Source organism: Ovis aries, chromosome 1 (assembly GCF_016772045.2).
Source record: "Ovis aries strain OAR_USU_Benz2616 breed Rambouillet chromosome 1, ARS-UI_Ramb_v3.0, whole genome shotgun sequence".
Taxonomy (NCBI): domain Eukaryota; kingdom Metazoa; phylum Chordata; class Mammalia; order Artiodactyla; family Bovidae; genus Ovis; species Ovis aries.
The window spans coordinates 85,109,339-85,137,143 of NC_056054.1; the positions used below are offsets into that span (position 1 = coordinate 85,109,339).

The following is a 27,805-nucleotide window of genomic DNA, read 5'->3' on the forward strand; positions in this document are numbered from 1 at the left end:
GTTCAATTTCTGGGTCAGGAAGATCCCCTGGAGAAAGGATAGGCTAGCCACTCCAGTATTCTAGGACTTCCCTGGGGGCTCAGATGGTAAAGAATATGCCTGCAATGTGGGAGTCCTAGGTTCCGTCCCTGGGTTGGGAAAATCCCCTGGAGGAGGGCATGGCAACACACCCAGCATTCTTGCCTGGAGAATCCCCATGGACAGAGGAGCCTGGGGGGCTACAGACCATGGTGTCTCAAAAAGTCAGACACAACTGAGCAACTAAGTACAGCACAGGCAATTAAATAATAATAAATGTATGTACTATTTCTATTTCATACCTTTGTGAACTGTTTCTGACCTTCAGAAACATTAGCAGGTGTTAATCTTGTCTCCTTTACCTACAGACCTTGAGTCAATTAACTGCATAAGCACAGTGACCCCCATCAGCAACTGGGCACAGCTCTTCTGAGGATGGAATCAGTACAAGCAGGCAGGGTGGGCACAGTGCAGGTGCTCAACTAATGCCAGGCTCTTTCTCCAAGCACTGCCCAAGGAGCTGAATGAAAGGAATGTACCGTGATCTCCATCTTCTATAGGATTCACAAGTTTTGTATGATTGCCTATTTTCTGAACTTGGCTCTAAAATGAGCTATTATTCTCTGTTTCACTCTTCTTCACATTATCCAAAATAATTCAATGTCCACCTTTCCCTTTGGGAAAATCAAAGGTTGACACAGCTACCTTTTGAACTCAGGCTGTTAAAGATCCCTTTCTTCTGTTCAAAAAGTTTTACTGATTTTGAAAGGTCTTATTGATAAAACAGAGAGAAACTCAGGGGAAAAGGACAAAGAGAAAGAAGAAGAAAGAGAAAGAATAAAGAGGCCAGAAAAGAAAGAGAAGGAAAAGAGCCCAAGAGGGGCAGAGAGAGGCAAAAGGCTACTGAATGCATAATTGCCAACAGCCTTAGAAACTGTCTCAGGTTATAATCATGGAGCATTATTTTTAAAAACCAAGGGGAAAACATTTACACAAAATCCAAAGGATATACATTCTTTGTTAAAGGCTAGAAAATGACAATGTATTCAATTCATTAATTCACGAATTAGTCTGTGCGATGTTTACTCCTGGCAGCGTTAGCCTTTTGGAGATGAATATTTAAGAGAAAAGGGGAGAAATTCAAAAACCAAAGACAGAAAAAGAACCATTTTTTCCTGTTTTGTTTTCCGACTCTATTTGTGTGCTGCAGCTATATTTGTATAATGTTGGTGAGATTTAGGGGAAGGGGGGTGAATGAAACGGGCGGTAGGGAACCTCCCAAGTCCCTCTTGAAGCCCTCCGTCTCTCAGCTAGGTATAAAAGTCACAAGAATTTCAAACCATTTTCTAATTGTGCTCATAAACAATAGTTTCAAAAGCCGATATGTTATAATAAACACATATTTAGAGTAAATTAGGCCTTAATTATGTTGAGCAAGTTTTATGTTCTCATTAAAAGCCGAATCACAGCAATAAACATGACTTACCAGTGGAATTAACTCTGCTGCAATTGTCTACTCTTCCCAAACATTCTTTGTGTGCTCTGGCACCACACTTAACACATAAATAACCTTGAAAAAATGTCCCCCTGCAAGGGAAAATCAGAGAGTGATAGGTTAAAAGGTGCAAAATTCTGCAAGCAGAACAAGAGAACACAGCACTAGGCAGAGTCCCCTTCAAGCCAACGGAGAGAACGTTCCTGGGTTCTGAAGGAACGGTCCAGGCACAAGGCCAAGGAAAGATCCGATGGATCCAAACTGGTAAGGCAATATACCCATTATAAAACATTCTGACTGGGACCTTAGGGCAGCCGAAACATTTGGTAGTTACACCAGTTCCTTTAAACTGAAAGCCAAGGCCACGCCAACTGACCTCAGGAGCATCTGGCAGACTCGGCAGGATGTAACCCGGTTGAAGGTATGCATCTTGAACTCATGGAAGTTGGAGTCTGCATAGTCTGGCCTTATGTTGGATCTAGACAAAAGGAAAAAGGTAACATCCTCAAGAAAGCTTCACAACACAGCATCGGTCTAAGTTCATCAATTTTACACTGGGTAGAGACATGATTCAGGCAAATAGGCTATTAAATACACAATGTTTTCTAAGCCAAATGCTTTGCATTAAAATATGCACCAAAATTTGACCGTGTGAGAACCAGCAACATATAAAGACTGAAGCAACTGAATCCGGCTCAGAATTGCATGTTCCCAGGGAACTTTACAGACTGGCCACACAGGTCAACCCGCCAGGAAAAACACAAAACCAGAGGGATATTCACGCTGTGCGATGATTTCTTTTTTCTCTAGCCACATCACCAAAATAGAAACTAGCTGCAGGGGGGCGAGAGGGAGGAGAAAGGGGTGCTGCATTCCCACAGGGTTCCTGTCGAAATAGGTATGTGGATTATGTAATGATCTATAAAAGTGAATACAAATTTCCCAAAAGAGTTCAAACAAAGCATCAGTCTGATCATTAAAAATGTCTTCCTTAAAAACAACCCAGTTTTCTGGCAATCTAAATAAAAGGTAAACAAAATTACTTTATCATTTATATTTTCTTTATATTATACACACACGCAAAAAAAAATACTAAGCATACTGCAAAATGGCATTCACTGTGCATTTACTCTGTGCCGATACTGTGATAAAACACAATGTGCTCATTACACCTCACTTAACCTTCACAAAAATCCTAACTGTGAGGCACTAATCAATTCACTAGTTTACAAACAGGGAAACAGAGGCTTGCCTTCGTGTATCCTAAGTCGTTTCAGTCGTGTTTGACTCTGCGACTCCACGGACTGTAGCCTGCCAAGCTCCTCTGTCCATAGGATTCTCCAGGCAAGAATACCGGAGTGTGTTGTTGTGCCCTCCTCCAGGGAATCTTTCCAACCCAAGGACTGAACTCATGTCTTTTATGTCTCCTGCACTGGCATGCAGGTTCTTTACCACTAGCACCCCAGGGAAGCCCCAACAAAAGCTTACATTAAAGGAAAAGGCAGAGCTGGGAACTCCAACCCAGGTCTGCGCTCTTGGCCACAAAGTTGTGGTGCAAGGAGGAAGTCAACAGTATTCACCTTCATATCATTAGATTTCTGTGTTAATAAATATATGCAAACTGTTAAGTTTAGTCATTTCCAGAGGACTTTTTATATTATTCTTAATTTGTCCATGTTACCAAAGGAAGCAGAAAAATTATGAAAGGTTAAATTAAAAATGAATACAGATCAGAGGGACACCTAGAAAGCTAAGATGAGGCTCTCTGAGATGTTACAAGTGATCTGCAAGACTGTAGGAAAAGTGTGAGATGAGCCAGGATTTCCCCTTTTATAGAACACAGTGACTCTCAAGCACACACAGCCTTGGCATAATGAAGCATAACGCAGGCGGGCAACCAGGCATCAATCTCTGAGGTACCAGGAGAAGCCTTACGGAAAAACATTCACAAAGGCAATTGGAGTGGCAGGCAGTGATGCAGAAGTGTCAGCAAGGTCAGCCTTGCAATCCATCTGCTGAATATAACCGTGCTAAAAATGAAATCAAATATTAGTGCCATCTGGGATTTCTCTGCTCTGTGCTTCTGGCGACCTCACTTTTTAGGAAAATGTTCCACTGTGTGCTGAAAAGGACGGCCATTTCCATGGAGGCATTTTTGTGTTGCTGATTAAAAATTACAGAGTGTTTCTTCAGGAAGGGAAGAGTTGAAGAAAAGATAATGATCTAGAAACAAAATTCTTTTCACATTGTTAAAACACATTTGATTCTTGAGTCCATACAGCCAGGCATTGATATGAGCATGGAAACCCATTTCCTCAGCCATTGTTCATCTCTCTCTGAGCATCAAGGTGATACAGTGATAGAAGAACTGTCCAACGGAAAGAAACTTCGTCCTGGCAAGCTTGAAGAATTCATCAGCCTGGAGTTTCAGAATAAAAGTAGGTCTCCTTCAGGCAGCAACTCAAGTAAATAGATACAAAATAGGTAAGAATTTAATTAATTTTAGAAGTCTACCCAGAACATCTTTCTCTTAGGATCAGCCCAAGACATATGCGTGTGTTGTGTGTGTGTGTTTACCATTTGTATTTAACATTTTCACCAACTAACTAGGAATAAGCTGACTTTTCAGAAGACAAAAGCTGAGAGCAAGATTATACTGAAAGGTTAAAAAGAAAAATCTTACATAAAGAAAAAAATAGAAAATATTGTTGACAGTAGTTGCCATAAGTTAAGTGAGACTTGGAGATGTAGGGTAGAACAGTAGAAAGGAATGGTTGGAAATTTGGGGCTAGTTTTTAACTTAACTGCATATTATTTTAAAATGTTTAAATCAAGCACTAAAGAATAAAAGTTAACTCTATGACCCTGCTACTGAGGCACTATAGAATATAAAAGCATGGTTGAGAGCAGGAATCTGAAATCAGACCACCTGGGCTTACATCCTAACATGCAAATCACTAATGGGGTGACCTTGGGCAAGTTAATAAGTACAAAACAGGAATACTAATAAAATCAAACTCAGAAAGGAAGATAACTTAAGTAAAGTGCTTAGGACATTGCCTAGCCCAGAGCTGGTGTTCAGTAAGTCTTGGCTCTAATTTATAAATTGCTGATTCTAATTCCACATAATGATGATGTAATCAGGATAATGCTTTTATGAGTGATGAAGAGTCCCTTGGTAGCCTTGGGACTGAATCTCTAGAGGGTCCCCATTCTCCTAGGAATTTCACTGCAGGAAGGTTGTTGTATGTTCAGTGTACTTGGGACCCGGAATCCATATGTAATGATTTAAGCACATTAAGAACTAGGGTTACTCTCAGGAAAGGATATGTATGCAAAAAGTCCAGGGAATTAGATGAAGTCATATCAAACACCAACGAAAGATAAGAGAGATGTCAATACACATGGGGATGCAGAAACCAAAGACAGTAACTTGGCTGAATGGGAAAGCTGGAAAGGTAGGCTGAAGCAGAAGAGGATAAAGAAACATCAGGTTTATAGATTTGATAACACAAGGACAGAAATGATCAAAAGTAGAATTTATTACACACCTCAATGTACCAGGCACATTAATTGACTCTTCCTGTATTTTTTTCACATTTACTTCTCACAATAAACCTGTAAATAGAGTGATTCATTCACTTCAGACTTAAAAGCACCTACATGTAGACAGGCTGTGAAGCAGGAACAGAAAGAAGAGTCCTTGAGCTGGACACCAGTGGGTGAAAAGGGAGGATGTGGGAGTGAGCAAGAGTGGCTGGCAGGGCCAAGGAAAGAGTTGATGTCTTCAACAGGGACTGATGTCACATTTTCACTAGTCGCTTCAGCCGTGTCTGACTCTTTGTGATCTTATGAACTGTAGCTCGCCAGGCTTCTCTGTCCATGGGGATTCTTCAGGCAAGAATACTGGAGTGGGTTGCCATTTCCTTCTCCAGACATCATATTTAGTTGACCCCTCAAAATCTCTATGACTACTATGTAGAGAATTCCTTGCAGTGCAGCAAAAGTGGACAGAGCAAGCCCAAGTATGGGGTTGCACTGACTGCAGATGAGACGCCTGGTCATACAGCTATAGAAAAAGGATTCCATTTAAGTAACCTGCTTTGATATACTATAGTTTACTTATGAGACCTTCGGTGGAATCTCATAGAGCCCATTTCTTTTGCTTAGGGCCCATTATTAAACACAAGTAGGCTTCCCTTGTTTAATCAATCAAATATTTATAGAGCAAGGCATACTGATGCTCTTGGGGCTCCTATAACCTTTCGTGATCTCTGATGTCATCTCGTCCTCTGGCTCCATGTGGGAGCCAAGTTGAGGACCATACACCTCACCTAGGCTGAGCAATCCTCTCCATCCTGCAGATCTGCATTTCAACCACTCCACAGGCATCTCAAACGCAGCACACACAAAACTCAACCCCACACCTTTCCTACCATACCTGATTCTTGTTTTAAAAAAATACAAGCCTTGTTTGGAGGGCTGATCTTTAATAGATAACAGCAATGGAGCTACTATGTAGGAAATCCTGATGTAATACATCTGATTCTAATCAAATTCTGATTTCAACATATTACCATTCACTCCTTCTAGGAGAGAAACTCAGAGAGGCATGATCAATTTTTCCCTTTCCTTGACATTCTCTATGTTTTCATTTTTTCTTAACCTCTCCTCTGCTCCAATTCCTTCTTCCCTGACACCATGACCAACTTCTACTGATTCAACTGTTAAAATACCTCCTCTAAAATGCCGCCTCCATTCTCTCTTGTCACTTCCTAATTCAAATCCTCAGTATCTCCCAACTAAATTGTGACAATGACCTTCTTAATTATTCCATCTCCTACTTTCTCTATTTAAGGCCATCTTTCCTACTATTTCCAGAATACTTTTAAGAATGAAAATATGATACGTCACTCCCTCCTTTGAATACATCTGCTGATTCCTAATGCCTATGGGGATAAAGATAAATCTTCTAGCAATGGCATGAAGAGTTTTTAAGCTCTAGCTTTAGCTACCGCTCACCTGCCCCTTCTTTCCCAAACGCTCACAAGCCATACACTATAAACATGCAGATCTTATCCCATTTCTCAGTCATATTCTTCATGTCTATAATCCTGGATTTATAATCCATTCACTCTAAATGTTTCCCCTAACTTATAACTGCTAATTTACCTGGTTACTCACTTAGGACCAGATTTTGAAAAATGAGACTCTTTTGAATATTTTCTTTGGGTCCACATGATTAAGATAGTGATTATCAGTATCACATGGATTCTCAAAGTACTTTTTTGGTCTTCTAGTACAATACTAGAAGGACTATTAGATAAACCACTACTTATCTGCTTCCAACGATCAGAAACCTGTTCAATGCTATTTATGTCTATATTACCAAGACTTAGCTCAACGTTTCCTATCTATATATATTAAGCTCATAGCATAATTTGGAGAAGGAAATGGCAACCCACTCCAGTGTTCTTGCCTGGAGAATCCCAGGGATGGGGGAGCCTGGTGGGCTGCCGTCTATGGGGTCGCACAGAGTCGGACACGACTGAAGCGACTCAGCAGCAGCAGCAGCACTGAATAAATTAACAAATATTTTTACCTCTATATTAAGTATTCTGCTACTTAAAGGTAAAAGAACTTAAAAAAGCAAACAACTAATCTCAAAAATATACAAGCAACTTATGCAGCTCAACTCCAGAAAAATAAACGACCCAATCAAAAAATGGGCCAAAGAACTAAATAGACATTTCTCCAAAGAAGACATACAGATGGCTAACAAACACATGAAAAGATGCTCAACATCACTCATTATTAGAGAAATGCAAATCAAAACCACAATGAGGTACCACTTCACACCAGTCAGAATGGCTGCGATCCAAAAATCTGCAAGCAATAAATGCTGGAGAGGGTGTGGAGAAAAGGGAACCCACCTACACTGTTGGTGGGAATGCAAACTAGTACAGCCACTATGGAGAACAGTGTGGAGATTCCTTAAAAAATTGCAAATAGAACTACCTTATGACCCAGCAATCCCACTGCTGGGCATACACACCGAGGAAACCAGAATTGAAAGAGACACATGTACCCCAATGTTCATCGCAGCACTGTTTATAATAGCCAGGACATGGAAACAACCTAGATGTCCATCAGCAGATGAATGGATAAGAAAGCTGTGGTACATATACACAATGGAGTATTACTCAGCCGTTAAAAGAATTCATTTGAATCAGTTCTGATGAGATGGATGAAACTGGAGCCAATTATACAGAGTGAAGTAAGCCAGAAAGAAAAACACCAATACAGTATACTAACACATATATATGGAATTTAGGAAGATGGCAATGACGACCCTGTATGCAAGACAGGAAAAAAGACACAGATGTGTATAAGGGACTTTTGGACTCAGAGGGAGAGGGAGAGGGTGGGATGATTTGGGAGAATGGGAATTCTAACATGTATACTATCATGTAAGAATTGAATCGCCAGTCCGTGTCTGGCGTAGGGTGCAGCGTGCTTGGGGCTGGTGCATGGGGATGACCCGGAGAGATGTTGTGGGGGGGGGGGAGGTGGGAGGGGGGGTCATGTTTGGGAATGCATGTAAGAATTAAAGATTTTAAAATTTAAAAAAAAAGGGGGGGGGGAAATAAATAAATAAAAATAAAAATGAAAAAAAAAAAAGAAAACAGGTAGTTGTCATACCTTCAGAAAGATGTCCACTGAGTCAGAGAAGCAAAAACTCATATCCATGAAATAACGAAACTTATAATTAAGGATCAAAGAAACAAAAAGGGGAAATCAGTTAGTGGCTAAACAATAAGAGAAAGTCGGTGGTGTTTCATGGATAAAGGAAACGGAGAAAATGGCATAATCTGGGGGGAGAAAACAAGGTTGAAAACTCAAAAATGAGTATCAAGTGTTCATAGAACAATGGGCAGATACACCATTTGTGACATTGCAATAGTTAATATTATGTCTCAAGCTGACTGGTCCATGGGTTGCCCACATTTTTGGTCAAACATCATCCTGGGTGAAGATATTTTTGGACAAAATTAACACTTAAGTCTGAGACTGTGTAAAGCAATTGCCCTCCCTAGTGAAAGTGGGCCTCATCCAATCAGTTAAAGGCCCAAATAAAATAGAAACGCTGACCCTCCCGCAAGTGAGAATTATTTCTGCCTGACTACCTTTGAACTGGGACATAGACACTTTTGCCTTCAGACTCAAACTTAAACAATGGCTTTGTCTGGGTCTCAAGTCTTCAGGTCATAGGAAAGACCCATGCCATCAGCTCTGCTGGTGGCTTTTGAAGTCATACTGGGCAATACATCTTTGGCTCTCCTGAGTCTCCAGCTTGCTGACTCACCCTAGAAATCTTGGGACTTGCCAACCTCCCCACATGCATGAGCCAGTTCCTTATGACATATAATACATGCACACACACACACATACAATACATACACACACACATACCCCATTTGTTTTGTTTCTATGAAGAAATCTAATAGAGAGACACTAGAAAGTAACATTAGATAGGACAGCTGTTCTTGTTGTTCAGTCGTTAAATTGTGTCCAACTCTGTGTGACTCCATGAATTGCAGCACCTCAGGCTCCTCTGTCCTCACTATCTCCCAGAGTTTGCTCACATTTATGCCCATTGACTCAGTGATGCTATCCAAGCATCTCATCCTCTACCGCTCCCTTCACCTTTTGCGTTCAATCTTTCCAAGCATCAGGGTCTTTGCCAATGAGTTCGCTCTTTGCATTAGGTGGCCAAAGTACTGGAACTTCAGCTTCAGCATCGGTCCTTCCAGTGAATATTCAGGGTTAATTTCCCCTAGAATTGATGGGTTTCTAAGTCCAAGAGACATGGACTTGCAGTCCAAGAGATTCTCAAGAGCCTTCTCCAGCACCAGAATTCAAAAGCATTGGTTCTTCAGTGCTCAGTCTTTTGTAGGTCCAACTCTCACATCTGTACATGACTACTGGAAAAAGCATAGCTTTGTCCCCAACTGATGTCTCTGCTTTTTAATACACTATCTAGGATTGTCATGGCTTTCCTTCCAAGGAGCAAGCATCTTTTAATTTCATGGCTGACGTCACCATCTGCAGTGATTTTGGAGCCCAAAAAAATAAAGTCTGTCACTGTTTCCACTATCTCCCCATCTATTTCCCATGAAGTGATGGGAATGGATGTCATGGTTTTAGTTTTTAAAAATGGTGAGTTTCAAACCAGCTTTTTCACTCTCTTCTTTCACCTTCATCAGGAGGCTCTTTAGTTCCTCTTCATTTTCTGACATTAAAGTGGTACATCTGCATAACTGAGGTGATAGATAGGATTACTGGGGCCAATCACCAAAGGAGGGGATAGAAACAATACTAAAGTTCAAGTTTGTCAGCCTCCACAATATTTTCCTTGACACCCCGAAGCCGACTTAATATGAACCACCGAGGCTTTCACTAATTTTGTGCAACCCCTAAAATAAATCACCACATAGCATAAAATTGCTTGTCTGCAGGTCCATCTTTCTGCTGGCCTATGTGGTGCTTGAAAGCAGGGGGCTTGACTTCTCCTTTTTAACCTGTCTCACCTTTACAGTTACCAAACATTCAACTAGGAAAATGAACTGCCAGGCACTTATGGTTGATGGAAATCAGAAAAATATGCTTTTCCTACAGCATTTACTTTACTTTTCAGAAGGCTGCCTTTGCTGCATTGTCAGATGGAAATTTGGACAGAGTACAGTAGATATAAAGACATTTTTACTATGCCAAAAAATTTTATCTCCCATATAAAATAAAGCTGAAGAAAAACATAATGCTTAACTGAATTTCACTTAAATGCTATAATTTATGTTTATTCACCTACAACCTCTCCTTTGTGAGAAAACAACATTTAATCTTTTTATAACAACTGCAATTCAATTCACAGATACAAATATATTTCAGTAGAAAAGTATGACAGTGGAATTAGTAATATCAGTTCAGTTCAGTCACTCGGTAATATCCGATACTTCATGACTCCATGGACTACATCATGCCAGGCTTCCTGTCCATCACCAACTCCCAGAGCTTGCTCAAACTCATGTCCATTGAGTCAGTGATGCCATCCAATCATTTCATCCTCTGTTGTCCCCTTCTCCTCCTGCCTTCAATCTTTCCCAGCATCAAGGTCTTTTCCAATGAGTCAGTTCTTCCCATCAAGGGCCAAAGTACTGGGGCTTCAACTTTAGCATCAGTACTTCCAAAGAATATTCAGGACTGATTTCCTTTGGATTGATTGGTTGGATCTCCTTGCAGTCCAAGGGACTCTCAAGAGTCTTCTCCAACACCACAGTTCAAAAGCATCAATTCTTCAGCACTCAGCTTTCTTTATGATCCAACTTCCACATCCATACATGACTACGGGAAAAACCTCATCTTTGACTAGACAGACCTTTGTTGGCAAAGAAATGTCTCTGATTTTTGATAGGCTGTCTACGTTGGTCATAACTTTCCTTCCAAGGAGGAAGTATCTTTTAATTTCACGGCTGCAGTTACCATCTGCAGTGATTTTTGAGCCCCCCAAAATAAGTCTGTCACTGTTTCCATTGTTTCCCCATCTATTTGCCATGAAGTGATGGGACCAGATGCCATGATCTTAATTTTTTGAGTGATGAGTGTTAAGCAGCTTTTTCACTCTCCTCTTTCACTTTCATCAGAGGCTCTTTAGTTCTTCTTCACTTTCTGCCATTAGGGTGGTGTCATCTGCATATCTGAGGTTACTGATATTTCTCCCAGCAATCTTGATTCCAGCTTGTGCTTCATCCAGCCAGGCATTTTGTATGATGTACTCTGCATATAAGTTAAATAAGCAGGGTGACAATATATAGCCTTGGTGTACTCCTTTCCCAATTAGAAACCAGTCTGTTGTTCCATGTCTAGTTCTAACGGTTGCTTCTTGACCTGCATACAGATTTCTCAGGAGACAAGTAGGGTGGTCTGGTATTCCCATCTCTTGAAGAATTTTCCACAGTTTGTTGTGATCCACACAGCCAAAGGCTTTGGTGTAGTCAATGAAGCAGAAGTAGTAATATATTAATAATATAGCCAGCTATTACTATAGGATTAGTGATACAGCCAGCTATTATTTTAAAATTTTATATATTTAAACTTAATATTTTCCTCAATTTTAACTATAAACTATCACCTTTTAGTAATCTAGTTTTAGAACATAGGAAGTGAATATTGGCAAAATGAAATAATCTACAATGATCCTGAGTAATTAGAGAGGAAGATGAGAATCATCTTAGGACATCATTCTCTCTCATGCTTTGTCAGTATTTCCAAATCAAGTATTCAGTTAGCATCTGGGTACCCTTTCCAAATGAAAAAAAAAAAAATCACCATTACAGGCACTGTGACAGTTATGTAAAACACAAAATATTTTATCATACTGTATTAAAAGTTGAGCAAGAGAGCTGGAAGTATAAGTTAATACTTTGAAAAATATTTGTCTGAATGTAGCAGGCATTTCTCTGTACCAAAAATGCATAGAAAAGTAAAAATATATACAAACTGAGCTACATGTGGCAATATTGCTGAAATTCAGAGAATATACATTTTGATAAACAAATACCAGGCATAAATTACACTGTAAATGTCCTATAAGAAAATGCTGAACAATCTTAACTATTCTATGTATTATTCTACCAAATTATTTTATTTTGACATCACAAGATGACATACTGGATCATGCATTGTTCTATTAACCTCTATTACTTTAATTAATAAATTAAGAGATTTATTTATAATTTAATACATTTAAGTAAATAAATTTACTTAATTTAAGCAATTAAATTATTAAAGGCAATAAATTACTATGTTTTCTAAATTTTTAAAAAATATGTATATAACATATATATATATATATATAAAACAATTTATCTGATTAATAGCTGAAAAGGCAATGGACCATCTCAATGGATGCAAAAAAAGGCTTTAATAAAATGTATCATGAGCTTCTTATGAAACTCTATGTGAACCAGATGCTAAACTAGATGTTAAGGGATGCATTAAGAACATTACACTAAGACGATTGAAAACATATGCAAAATGCTATCACAATCACTAAAGGTTCCTGAAGTCAACTGCACTACTCAACACTCATCTAGATCTGATCAATATGACAAAAATAATAAACACGCAAGATAGATATTATAAAACAAAATACACAGAATTATCATTTGGAGGTGATATTATTCAGACTACTAGGAAAAGCCAAGAGAATAAACTCAAAACTAATGAAACTAAGAGAAAAAGACATACCAGATGATATCTGAAGAAATTCACCTGTAAGATTCCAGTGTTGTCCACCAGTAAAATGCAGTAATGTATGTAGTGTTTTTACCTGGCAAAATTCCTCAAGTCTCATAGTTCAAGGATTTGAGGGGCCTGGTCCCACAGGAACTGAATGCCAGCGAAGTCAACCACAATCACTAAAAATTCCCTGAAGGAAAGTAGGTGCTCATCATGAACCACATGGATTGTTTCTTTAAAAGAAGTTTCATGCACTGGAGAAGGAAATGGCAACCCACTCCAGTGTTCTTGCCTGGAGAATCCCATGGACGGCGGAGCCTGGTGGGTGCTGTCTATGGGGTCGCACAGAGTCAGACATGACTGAAGTGATTTAGCAGCAGCAACAGCACAATGAAATTGAGTACCTCTGACAAACCAAATAATCTTACCACTTAGCACCGCAGGGACAGGGAACATTTCAAAACCCAAAAACATTTCAGAAGTTTCTAGATGCCAGTCAAGGTCTAAGCCTGAAAGCAAACCCTTTAAAAGATATCAAACTCAAGCCTGCCATGTTCAATCTTTCCCTAACAAAAATGTCTAAGAAAAATCATAGCATAAAATGTTCAGGTTCTGGATGAAAAGAATTTAAAAATTAACTGAGGGAAATAAAAATAATTCAAGTAAATAAAAGCTACATACCAAATTCCTGAATAAGAACCTTGCATGAAGTGAAGTGAAAGTCGCGTCCGACTTTTTTGAGACCACCTGGACTATACAGTCCATGGAATTCTCCAGGCCAGAATACTGGAGTGGGTAGCCTTTCCCTTCTCCAGGGATCTTCCCAACCTAGGGACTGAACCCAGGTCTTCCGGATTGCAGGCAGATTCTTTACCAGCTGAGCCACAAGGGAAGCCCTTAAAACACAGTAGCAGGGGAAAATCTCCTGAAGATTTTCACCCTAACCAGCAAGTTCTTTGTTTATTCAAGCAGCAAGCATTTGCTGAGAGCCTGTCATATATGTTGCACAACCATCTCTTCCCGCCAGGGAAGGAAAGGTGAGGCTGAAAGACAGGCCAAGCCCAAACCCTAAGAACCCACTCAGTGTCAGGGCGTTTGGGAGGGCCACGAGCTCACTGGGCAGTGCCAGCCCAAGCCGAAGAGTCTCTGCTTCTCTGTCCTGTTACAGACCTTGACTCCGCTAGTGCATTTCACACCTGGGGAAGGAAGAGGAGGAATGGACCCTCTCCCAGTCCATCTTGCCTCTGTCCACCCCCACCTTAAGGACAGGGAGGGGCCGTAGAGCTCAGGGAAGGGAGATGCCAGGAGGAAAGGAGGGCATCAGGCTAGGAGGCCCACACTCTTCCTGGATTCCCAGCCTGTGTGTGAAGCCCAGTGTTTCCTGAGGGCTGAGCGCCCACTGATGCTACAAGGCATGAAAATCCTCCCCAAAAAGGAAGACAGGGACTTCCCTGGTGGTCCAGTGGTTAGGACTTCCCCTTGCAGAGCAGGGGTTGCAGGTTCAACCCCTGGTCAGGGAGCTTGCATATTTTATTATAAATACACTTTCCTCAAGTAAATTTATAAATTTAAAACAATTCCTTTCTCTCAAAACAACACACTGACACACACACAAACACAAATATACAATGAGAATTTTCTGAACCTGACAAATGATTATGAAATTCAACTGGAAGAATAAATGTGTGAGACTAGTTGGGAAAGTTTTAAAACTAAAATGAATTATTTTAGAGGATATGTGGAAAGCCATCATCCCCTAAGAGATATTAAAATTTTTTTAAGCTGTTATTAAATCTGTATGGGACTGATAACAGAACAGAAAGATCAACAATAAAGTCTTCAAGGCGATCATGCATGTGCAAAAACTCAGTATGTAATTTTCGTAGCAGGCTGTTCATTTATTTGTCTATTCAAAACAAATAAATAAATAAAACTTAGAATCTGATACCAGGTGGTGGGACACAATGGTAAGTAAAAAAGAGTAAAGTCTCTGCCTCTTTGGGGAAAAGAAATAACTAAATAACTCTACAAACAATTGTGAAATGGCAGGAATAACAAGTACCACAGAGAAAAACAATGTTAGGAAAACTTACAACTTGGAATGTGACCTTGTCAAAAGATTATCACAGAGGGCTTTCCTACAGAAACAATGCTTGAGCTGACATCTAAAGGTGATAGAGAGTTCAGATGATGAAAAGGAAAAAGAGGAATGTTCCAGACAGAGAAAAACTAACATTATAAATATGTTTCAGAAAATATATTTATAGCTTTTTTTAAAATGTTAAGGAAAGACATTTCTATCATCCATTTTATAATGAAATAAAGTTTAGGCAATTCAAGAGTTATATTATTTATTTGATAAATGTGTATTATAGGCCTGTGATGGACCGTGAATACGGTCAGCAATAAGAAATAGTAACACAGACAGTGAGCTGCCCTCGTGGAGCTTATTAAGTGTCAAGTATATCTATAAGTCTATATTTCAATGTAAAATTTAGAGAGAAACCTGAAATTTGTTCTAAGCAAAAAAAAAAAAAAAGTACTTGAGGAAAATATTGATGACTACTTACAGAGTCTTTAAAGGTAGAAAATAAAGATGGCTGGATTTATTTATTTTAAAACAAAACTTTTCCTTGAATAAACAACAATAAAAATTAAAAGAAAAAGCAAGTAAATAGCTGTAATTTGCATGATAAAAGATTAACATCCTTGCAATATATACGAGCCCTTGAAACCTATAAGAAAAAAAATGAACATTCCAATTGAAAAATTAGCAAAGAGATTAACAGGAAGATTCATTTTAAAAGAAATTAAAACAATCAAATACGTGAATCAGGCTTAAGCTACTAGTGACCAAAAGAAATGCAAATTTAAGTAAGATATCATTTCACATATCAAACTGGCAAAAGAGAAAAAAGGAAAAGAGAAAAGATAACACCTATCATGCATGAAGCTACAGAAATATCTGAAAACTTACAGATGTATTAATCTTCTGACATAAAATTCTGCTTATTAGAAATAATCATGAAAGGCTCCCTAGAACATATTTAATAATTAAAATTGGCATTGATTTAATTAAAAATAATGAAATAGGTAAATTATAGAATATCTATAGTTGGAATATTAGAAATGATAAAGTGGACATAAATATTAACCAAGAAAGATATCTGCAATATATTAAAGGAGAACAACTTGATACCAGATATATCCAGAATCATGATTAAGACATAACTGCTCATTAACATACCTATGTGAAAATATAAACAAAGAGAGGCATTAGGAATTACAAATGATTTTTTAAATTTTAGAATATCTGTGTTATCGAAATACTTTACGATGAACATACATTATCCAATTTATTCCATCTACTCTTTCCAGAGACAAAAAGAATCTAATACAACCACAACAATCCATACAAGCTTTAAAACAAGTTAAGCAACTTGACTCAAATACACTGGTAATAAGTCAGTGAACAGAATCTGATTCTAAGATTCGTCTCAAAGCCTGTGTGTTTAATCACTATGCTAAAAATATCACAAGGCAATTAAAAAGTAAAGACAAACTGAATTAAATGCTTTCAGCATATATGAAAATATTCTTGATACAAAAGAAGCCATTACAAATCAGTGATAATACAATGATAAACTGATCCATAGAAAACTTGACAAAAGGATATGAACAAGGAATTCACAAAGAAAAACAATTTGTTGACAAGCCTGTGATAAACTATTCAGCCTCAATAGTAAATGTAGAGTGATGGGTGTTCTAGAACATGGGAAGGCTACAGCAGACACACTGTTCAGAAACCATCATTCCTGGACCCTGATTGCCGTGTTCTCCCCTACTCACCCCTCTTAGGGATGTGATCTTTCTGATGCTGCATTTACTCTAAGAACCAACAGAACTCATCATTTCTAAACACTCCCATGAATGGGAGCACACAGACTATTAGTGTTCAATATGGAAGGTAGCCCCAAGAATAGAAGGCTAGTATTGCAGCATGACTTGAAGTTCCTGGAATAGGGAAGATGCTGCCCCACACAGGTGAACTGAGTGACAGTTGTGGGCACAAGAAAAGCTAGTTGAACTATGGTACATTTCTTCCTGCTCTAATCTCTGTCAGTGAGATCTTCTATCTTTGATTAATTACAAAGGATTCTCTTTTTTTTTTTTTTTGGCAGAAAATAATAGCAAATGAAGCAACTGACAAACAACTAATCTCAAAAATATACAAGCAACTTATGCAGCTCAATTCCAGAAAAATAAACGACCCAATCAAAAAATGGGCCAAAGAACTAAATAGACATTTCTCCAAAGAAGACATACGAATGGCTAACACACACATGAAAAGATGCTCAACATCACTCATTATTAGAGAAATGCAAATCAAAACCACAATGAGGTACCACTTCACACCAGTCAGAATGGCTGCGATCCAAAAATCTGCAAGCAATAAATGCTGGAGAGGGTGTGGAGAAAAGGGAACCCTCCTACACTGTTGGTGGGAATGCAAACTAGTACAGCCACTATGGAGAACAGTGTGGAGATTCCTTAAAAAACTGCAAATAGAACTACCTTATGACCCAGCAATCCCTCTGCTGGGCATACACACCAAGGAAACCAGAATTGAAAGAGACACATGTACCCCAATGTTCATCGCAGCACTGTTTATAATAGCCAGGACATGGAAACAACCTAGATGTCCATCAGCAGATGAATGGATAGGAAAGCTGTGGTACATATACACAATGGAGTATTACTCAGCAGTTAAAAAGAATTCATTTGAATCAGTTCTGATGAGATGGATGAAACTGGAGCCGATTACACAGAGTGAAGTAAGCCAGAAAGAAAAACACCAATACAGTATACTAACACATATATATGGGATTTAGGAAGATGGCAATGACGACCCTGTATGCAAGACAGGAAAAAAGACACAGATGTGTATAACGGACTTTTGGACTCAGAGGGAGAGGGAGAGGGTGGGATGATTTTGGAGAATGGCATTCTAACATGTATACTATCATGTAAGAATTGAATCGCCAGTCTATGTCTGACGCAGGATACAGCATGCTTGGGGCTGGTGCATGGGGATGACCCAGAGAGATATTATGGGGAGGGAGGTGGGAGAGGGGTTAAAAAAAAAAAAAAGTCTTCTACAGCAGCACAGACTGGGGGCAGGCAATAGGAGCGGGAATGATGATGGCCTACTTTTGTAAAATTCATCCTGAAATGATTAGAATGAGAGCATTTTAAATTATGTCCACAGCTGCACTGTGTTACAGAAAATAGAAATATTCTTCATATTTAATGCCAGAAAAATAAAATAAAATAAAATAGAGCCCATGAGAAAAGTTTGGTTTAAAAAAAAAAGAAAATTAAAGTAATATTATTTTTTACAATAGTGAATAACTGTTAACAAGCAGTGCCCAATGATAAGGTACTAGGTAAATATATTGTGATACTTTCAAATAACTGAAAAATAGCCATTTAATAATTTTGGAGAAGCATTTTCACAAAAAAAGCATAAGCACAGATGTATTCTTGAAACAGTGTTCATGTACATATGTGTGTATCTGTATGTATGGATCTGTTACCATAAAAAATGATATAACACATACAGGAAAAGAAGAATTAAAATAGAGTCTCATAGCGTCATGTAATGTCCCTTCATTGTACTTGTAACAATTTCCTTTTTTACCTTTCTTCGTATGAGTATTTGATTAATGCTTATCTCGGCCCCTCCCCCGCCAAAGACTTTTAAGCTCCGTGGGTCTGGGGCTATGTCAGATTGTGCTTATCATTGTGTCTCGGGCATTATATGCAGTGCCCAACATAAACAGGCATTCAACAAATGTGTCAGTGTTTAGTGGAGTATCAAAAGGAGACTAAATATGTTAAAAGTAAAATAAAGTTAGTATACACATGTATCCCAAAATATAATTGATTGTTAAACATGTTACAAGTCTAGTTCTAGTCTTCCTAGCAACCAAAGCAAAGAGGAAAACAGAATCTCTTGAAAGATAATTGTATAAATTTTCCTGGCACCAAAGTGTAAGAAAAATTTCTCTGATATGTTTTTATAAAAGGGACTCTGTGTGAGATATATAGACAATGTCTTCAATAACACCATTATAAATACAGTTGTATACCTGCTCCTTTTAGCCCCCTCTGATATGAGTCAAGGGCATAATGCAGAAGTACTGCTCAGTAGAAGCAATTTTACAGGGGGCCTTTCAGGACCTGTTCTATCTATGTATTATCACTTAACAGCCATCATCTCCCCTAAAGTCAGATACCAACTTTGGCTAACCAAATATCTTTCAAATTTGAGTTAGTAACTCCAAACATAAAAATTATCTGAGGATTAAACATTTATGCCAAATATTCAAATACTAGACATGGAGGGGTAACAGTCTTCATCATTTGGAAGAAATGTCTGAAACAGATGAAAGGCTGTTATCTTAATCGATACTCGTTTACATAAATCAATTCTCCACGAGGAATAAAGAGATTGGATATAAAATACACAAATCCCAGAGTTCAAAAAAGACTAGAGTTGTGTGAAATAGAAACCATCCCCCACAAGCAGGAAAGATCTCTCATCTCCCTGGACATAGCATCTCATGTGATGAAGTGTCTCGTATACCCTTAGAATCACCCATTAAACACTGAAGAATGTTCCAGTAGAGCATCCAGGTTGTGTGTGTGTTTTTTAAATCAAGTTTCAAGCACTTTCTGAGGTCTCCAGTTTTGAATAAGCATACTTCAACCAAGGAAAGTCTTAGACAAAAATCAAAATAAGATCAATCCTTTTTTACCTCAAATTTAGGCTGTCCTATAAGATATAACTTTAAAAATCTCATTAGACAGTGTTTTTTCCCTTTGTTAATATGAAAAAAATTCGGAATAAAATCCAAATTTTATTTTTAAAATAGTCTACAATGTGAAATTAAGTCCACAAAATAGGTAATGGATAAGTACAAAAGATGTTACTTATACAATCTTTCAGTAACTATTATAAATCTTTACCTGTTTTTTTAACAATTTGTCCTCAGAACATGGTACCATACTAATGACACTTCTGGCTATTTGAAAAGGGCAAAAAAAAAAAAAAAAAAAGAGAAAGAAAAACAGATCCTTCAAAAACCAATGTAAAAAAAGCAGAGTCCAGAAGGAACATCTTCACCTACTCCTAAGGATTCAAAAAAGTAACAAAAACAAAAAAAGAGATTTATAGATCATTTTCAAATCTTATTCTTCGTATTCCAAATCACGTACAGTCTTTTATCTAGGGAAATGAATAAATACTTTCAAAATCCCAATAAAAATAAGATAATGCTTGGCTCTGAAAAATAGTATTTTCTTATCTATTATAAATAGCACTTCTTTATTTCATTCAATGTTGATTTTATAATAATTTTAAATATGCATCCATCACAGAATTTCTGTGACATCTCAAAGAAACTATTGAATGAAATATAAAGTCAGTTAAATCCATAATAAATTTAAAGTGGAAAAAATGTCAGACTACATATAATTTTGTCTTTGTTATAAACTTGATGTGTGGCTTATGGCACATAACACATCTTTCTATTTTTGGTCTCCTCACCAATCAAGAACTCTGTCTGTCATCCCTGCTATGGAAGGAAGGCTGTGGTACAGGAGTGGGGGAAGGAAGAGGGTCACTATTTGTTGGACCTTGTTTCATCGATCGCTCAGTGTTGTTCTAAAAATAAAGTGAAAGCGCATATATGTACATCTTACTAAATTTTACTTATTACACAGTGAAATGCATTATTTAAATGCTAGCGGCTACATCTACTATTAGTGTTAGTATTATCATAAGTAACAAAGATACAGCAGAAAACCCTGAGGTCTCATAAAGATAGAACAAAAAAAATGATGACCCTACCCATCACCATATCCTGAATCAAGGGGAATAAAGCTCTTCCTGTTATAGACGGTTAATAAGCACATTAAAACTTATTTGTTCATATATTCAACAGATTAACTGACTACCTATGATATGCCAGGCACTTTTTAACACTGGGCACACAATGGTCAATTTATCTGGCCCCTACAATCATGGGAATGGCAACCCACTCCAATATTCTTGCCTGGAAAATCCCATGGATGGAGGAGCGGTAGGCCACAGTCTGTGGGGTCGCAAAGAGTTGGACATGACTGAGTGACTTCACTTCAATTACAATCATGGACTTGAAGTTAATTTGGATTGCCTTGCCTTACTTCAATTTTTCCATAAAAATAGATTGTTTATACTCTTGGAGGAGGGGGACAAGGAGAAGGGAAAACAGAGAGAGAATAACAGCCAAACATCTCCCACTGTTAGCTATTCCATGCAGGGGACAGGCCCTAGAGAATTGGGATTTTCTCCTTCTCTGGTCCCATAGGTCTATAACATAATACAAAGATTCAAGATAACATCTATTAGGAATGGTGAGTGGGCACGGTAAATTTAAGTTCTTGTAGCACATTTTATATTAAGTCTGATAATACAAGTCTGTTGCTGAACTAACATGTTTGAGAAGCATATGGTGATGGAGATGATACCACTATGAAGTAGTATTCAGAAACAATGGAATGAAATTGAAAAGGTATCACAAGAATTTGCCCTACAAATTCTATGATGATTCTATATAAAAATTTTTTTTAATTAATGCTCCATCCTATGCATACAAAGTTTCTGTTTTACAATAAACGCCATGTGTGGAAGTTCAGCATAAATTGAGCAGGATTTCAGTATAAATTTTGCATGAATTGAGGCTACTATCATCAAAACCAAAATCATTATTCAATAAAAGGGCCCTAAAATGTTAAATACACCTATTAAAGAAAAAGATTATTAACATTACTGTGACAGACAACTAAAAGAGATTTTTTTTAAGTGGTTGGTAATATTCTAGGCCTGTGGGACACACAGGTTACGAAGATACACATCCTCTCCAAGCTTGCCATAAGGTTGTAGAGAAAGACTCACACACACTGATTTGTGAAGCAGGTAAGAACTTGATCAAGGGGATTTCCGGGGGATCAGTGGTAAAGAATCTGCCTGCTAGTGCAGGAGACATGAGTTTGATCCCTGATTTGGGAAGATCCCACATGCCACGAAGCAATGAAGCTGCTGCACCACAAATATTGAAGCTGTGCCCTAGAGCCCAGGAGCCACAACCACCGGGCCCTCATGCAGCAACTACTGAAGTCGGAGCCTGACATCAAACTACATATGTAAAGCAGGAACCTCAAGCTAGCTCTCAGCTTCACCCAGCCACAGAGCAGCTGAGAGAGTCTGCTTATGCAACCTGTTCTGTGTCTCTAGTAGTTTGGTGGTGTGTATAGGTGTGCGCACGTGTGCTGAGTCACTTCAATCGCGTCTGACTCTTTGCAACCCCATAAATCAAAGCCCATCAGGCTCCTCTGTTTATGGGAGTCTCCAGGCAAGAATACTGGAGGGGTTTGCCATCATGTCCTCCAGGGGATCTTCCCAACCTAAGGATCGAACCTGCATTTCTTGTGTCTCCTGCACTGGCAGGTGGGTTCTTTATCACTAGGCACCTCCTGGGAAATCCCAGTTTGGTGGTGGTGTTTCCCAAATGTTTCTGAAAAAAAAAAACAAATCCTATCCTGAGATTACTATCTGGGTGTCTAAAAGAAATGACAGTGAAAGGGTTTTGAGATAGCCTGTTGCTGTTTTCAGGGGTGCTTAGAATATGCAATGAAGTCTGAACCCAGCCTCATTCTCTCCACTGGGAAGTATTAGATTAATCCTCTGTTCCTGACTTTCTGTTGAATGTTGGTTTTTTTTTTTTTTTTTTCCTTCAAAACTAATTACATTAGAGAAACTAGAGTAAAATATTCTGCAAAGCACACCTGTCTGACTATCCTTGTCAATGGACTTCAAATTGTCCTGTGATTTGGGATTCTCAGTCCTACAATCCCTATCCATTGTAAAATAATTTAAACTCCCAAATGCGGCCCAAAGCACACAGAATAGTAAAACTCAAGTGGCTACTTCCCAAACAAAAATTGGAACAGCCTCACTGGCTGGAAATAAATGAATGTGCCAGTCTAGCTCGAAAAAAAGAAAGACATAACCACTCTCCAAAAAATATCAACACACTGCAGCAAATGGATTCAATGTCAAAAAAAAAAAAAAATCATTTGGGGGCTGCTATGCTCTGGACAATGTATAAGAAAAATACAGTTAAACCCTTGAACTTAGGGTTGCTTTAAGGATAAAAGAGGACCTGCCTGAGCCAACAGAGCCCTCTAAGCCCCAACACTGGGTGAAGATCCAAGGTTCACAGAAGCATCAGCACAAATTTCTTCCCATAAGGCTTCCCTCAATGGGCCTTGCCTCAGCTCCCAGCCACAAGCATCATGGGCCCAAATTACTGCCATCCCCTCCAACTCAGCCCCAGACTTGTGTCTATGCCCTTCAGGGTTCTCCTCCCACACAGACTGGCAGAGGTGAGCACCCTATAAAGATGCCGCAGCCCTCAGCTCAGCCTTTAAGTCAGTTCTCCACTGTGTGCCACCATCCTCCATTCGGAGCCCTCCCACTTGTGTTGGTTTACACCTAGCTTCTCCCTTTGGGCCCGATCCCTCCACAGACTGCCAGCTCAGTGAGAGAGTTAATTTGGTTTTGGTTTCTTTATACTGCTAGAGATTGCCTTTTAGCCTCATGCATGAAAGCCTGTGGGAAATAACCAATCAGGCTCTCAGCCACTGTATGCCACCTTGAGCCAGAACCCTGGCCTGCATTCATCTGGGAGGAAAAGTCAAAACTATCACTATCAGCAACCTCTTAGGATCTGGAGCATCATGATAGCTGCTTTCAATATATTTTCTCACTTAAAGTCACAACAACTCTGAAATAAGCACTATTAACTCCATTTGTAAATTGTGAAACAGGTTGAGAGAACTTAAATAACTTTTTGAGGGTCACCTAACTAGAAAAGTGTCATGATTTAAATGTTGTCCAGTGATTCCAAAATTAACGCTTCCAACTTCTATTTTGTATGACTTTCAGTTCAACATAAGAGAGAAATTTTAGGAGTCTTGGTCTCTGGGGAACTTGCATGTGGCCCATCCTTGGGGTCACGGTCAGAAAGGAAGCACCAGTCTGTTAGGTGTTTTCAGCAGGGCACAGCCCTCAGCTTAGGCTTGTAGTCACACCAAATCCCCTAAGCTCAGAGCTCCAACCATGGAATGTCTGCATTTTTACCACCTCACCCCATATCCCATGCCAGCTCCCAGGAGGCATTCAGTATCACAAGTGGTTTCAGGGTAACGTTTCCAGTTTGTAAGCCAAAGCTTTGTGAGACCACATAGGGCACCAAGCAGCTTGGCAGGCCAGCCTACAATTTAGTAGACCTTGAACATGAGGGTACACTGGTACAATTAAACACCACTGTCAGTCACGCTATACAGTGAAGCTGCTCAGTCATATCTGACTCTTTGCAACCCATGGACTGCAGCCCACCAGGCTCCTCTGTCCATGGGATTTTCCAGTCAAGGATACTGGAGTGCTTTGCCATTTCCTTCTCCAGGGGATCTTCCCAACCCAGGGATCAAACCCGGGTCTCCTGCACTAGGGGCAAACTCTTTACAAAGAGGGGCTTATTCCTTTCCCATCCCCAAAAGAATCGGGATCATGTGTCCCATTTTTCCATCTTTCTGTTTGTGGCATCATGTTTATGGATAAACCATAGTGGAAAGGAATATATCAAAAAAGAAGATAAATATATGCATATATATCTTCTTTAGTTTTTAACATTACACACACACACACACACACACACACATATAACTGAATCACTCTGTGATACAACAGAAAGTAACACAACATTGTAAACCAACTATACTCCCAACACTGTGAAGTGTTTATTGTAACAGATACATAAAATAATGGTATTTACCATTTTACGATTTCCTAATTGAGACTCAGAAAAGTTAAAGAACTTGGTCAAGCTCATGAAGCTACTAATGGGCTGAGTTTTTATTTGACTTATAAAAACTACCCAACACTAAAGGATTTAAAAATTACTACATAGGCCAATTGAAATATCTTAAATCAGAAAATAACATCTCCAGAAGTACTGTCCCATCATAAGCTCAAAGGAAGCTATCTCACATCAGTCTCAGCTCTAAACCATCCTTCCTGGTCATGAATATCCTTGTTTCTTCCCTCCACTCCAAATACTGTCTACTGATGTAACTTGGTCCTCACCTTTTAAGACTTTCTCAGATCACAGAAGCTTTACATGATCTGTCCTTTATCTAAAATCATGTGGAACTTACTCTTTTTACTCTGATGATCCAGTCATTCTTTTATACAACAACTATTTATTAAATGCCTTATGTATTCAAAGAACCATGTAAGCTAAAAAAAAAAAAAAAAAAAAGTACATGGCCCCTGGCCTAAAGGTCCTTTCAAACTAGGATGAAGATAAAGGCATTAAAAGAAGCAGATCTAATAAAGCATTCCCCAAAAGTGCAAGATATGGTGGAGAATAAAGAAGAGATTAGTTAATCCTAGTACAGGTTGGGATGAGAGAGGGCATGAGGGCATGAAAAGAGAGCAACTGCCTTAGATCTCAGTCTTGAAAGATGAAAAGGGGTTCCCTGGCAGAGCTCAGGAGGAAATAGGTCCCAGGCCAGTAAAGAACACTGTGATCAAAGGCCCAGAGGAACAAAGGAGCCAAGCATGTTCTGGCAGCTCCCAGGAACTCAGCCTGGTTGCACCACTGCTGCTACTGCTAAGTCGCTTCAGTCGTGTCTGACTCTGTCCGACCCCATAGACGGCAGCCCACCAGGCTCCCCCGCCCCTGGGATTCTCCAGGCCAGAACACTGGAGTGGGCTGCCATTTCCTTCTCCAATGCATGAAAGTGAAAAGTGAAAATGAAGTCACTCAGTCGTGTCCGATTCTTCGCGACCCCATGGACTGCAGCCCACCAGGCTCCTCCGTCCATGGAATTTTCCAAGCAAGAGTACTGGAGTGGGGTGCCATTGCCTTCTCCGGGTTGTACCACTGGATATGGTCAAAAATGAGGCTGAACCTGGGCATGTGCCAGACTGCAGGTGCCATCTGTGCCTTCTCCAGGAATCTGATCTTATTCTGTGGACATTGAGAGACCACTAAAGGACTGTACATAGACAACCAGATTACGTTATCTGCACATTAGAAAGAAAACCAGCATCCAAGTGATGGAGAGAGTGAGACCAGAGGGACACCTTTAGTAGAAAAATCTGAAGACCTAAGCTAAGAAAATGACATTAGAGTGAAAACAGGAATCAAATGAAAGATAATTCCAACAGTAGAGAAGCATGCTACATTGGAAATGGGCAAGTGAGAAAGGTTACCCTTGCAAAGCCCACTGGGCACTTTACTGGTCCGTATTTTCTCTCCTCTTGCTTCCACATTACTGGGCATTACTGTCATCACTGGGCAGGGTCTTAAACTCACAAATGGTTTTCTCACTCAAAGACTGCTGATACCTAAACTGAGCTTTTCTTAAGCTCAGCTGTTGAAAAGTAAACTAAGTAAATGACATAAAGTGGAGAAAAGCACCGGAGGAAGACTGGAAGAGGTTGACAAGATCCTCAGGGTTGACTGACCAGGCCAAACTTTAAGAACGCTGGTCATACTGGGCAGATGTCAACAGCTCCTCAGAGCCTGCTTCAACTACCTGGTTATCATACAGGAATGTATTCAGTCAATGACAGGTTTTATTGACACACAATGCCTTTTCCTTATATCAAGCAACAAGATAATTACATTTTCCTGGGAAGTAGAGCAATTCTGATAGATGAAGGCAAACACAAAACTCCTGTGAATTTAGGTTATTGCTGGACAAAACAACAACATAAAAATTCTCAAATAAAAGATTTTAACATTATGCTATCAATATCCCTCTCTCAGATATAAATGATGATGTGTGACAGGCTACCTTCAGGGCGGTTGAAAAAAAAAATCAATGATCTTTTAAAAATCTGAGCTCTGATATTTGCAAAGTGCTTTTGGTTCAGATGAGAAAAAGCAGTAGAGGAATACACCAACACATAAATAAATCAATCCATTAAAAAAATAATAAATTGCTCAGAGAAGATAAACAAATCACTTCAAAGCAGAATTTTATTAAACTCTACTCAGATCCGATCCTTACATGAGCCACAATTCTCCCAGAAAGTCTCTCTGAGGTCTGATTGTAAAGATGCACAAACATCCTTCCCACGGAGCAGTGCTGACCACTAACGGCCAGTTGGCTCACTTCAGTTTCCCCAGTCATATCTCAGAATTGCCTTTGAAGAAGTCATTGATTAAAGTAATCAATCAATTCTCTACATAATAATGCTCTGGCTTCTTGTGTTTTTAATATCAAAAAGGCTTCCTCACTAAAAATGAGGAGTAATCAAGATTCCTGATCACACACGATCTGTGCTTTTTGATCAAGGCTTCACAGTTAATTTCTTTGACTTTGGAAGATGATATTTTCTTCTGAATCAGCACAGACTATCAACTTCATTTCTTTATTGAGATTTTGTATGTAAGCAATGCCTTCATTTATAATTAAACTAATTACACTACTTTTGAGTATTACTTGATCATCATTATAGTTCCATAGATGGAATAAAGCCCGCTTAGCAAATTTTCCTGATGGTTCACATGATAAGCACACAGAATTTAAAGCATATCATCACCATTAGGGCATGAAAGCACCAATCTTCCCAGAGCGACCACATTATCATTGTCCAATATGTACCTCACACACGTTCTTGTAAATACCCAGGCACTCACAGAGTAGTAACTGTCTGATGCAGTTTGGAGAAGCAAAAGAGAACAAGTACAAGAGAAAAATATCATAATTGTTATGCAGTTGTGTAGAAATAAAATAATATGAGATTCCACTATTATTTCTGTATCACAATTATCCTTCACACTTCCCACATTCTTTTGCCTTTCACAAGCC

General features: G+C 38.9%; 1 protein-coding gene across 13 annotated transcripts in view; it reads right to left on the reverse strand.

Annotated features, from left to right (window-relative positions):
• Positions 1–27,805, reverse strand: part of VAV3 (vav guanine nucleotide exchange factor 3) — a 450,959-nt gene that overhangs the window by 183,429 nt on the left and 239,725 nt on the right. For all 13 annotated transcript variants that reach the window (XM_060412226.1, XM_042251679.2, XM_042251676.2 and 10 more), the window contains 2 exons: positions 1,890–1,991; positions 1,505–1,605 (listed from right to left, as the gene is read on the reverse strand). In XM_060412226.1, the coding sequence (XP_060268209.1) occupies positions 1,505–1,605; positions 1,890–1,991 (203 nt within the window). The remainder of the gene's footprint in view (positions 1–1,504; positions 1,606–1,889; positions 1,992–27,805) is intronic.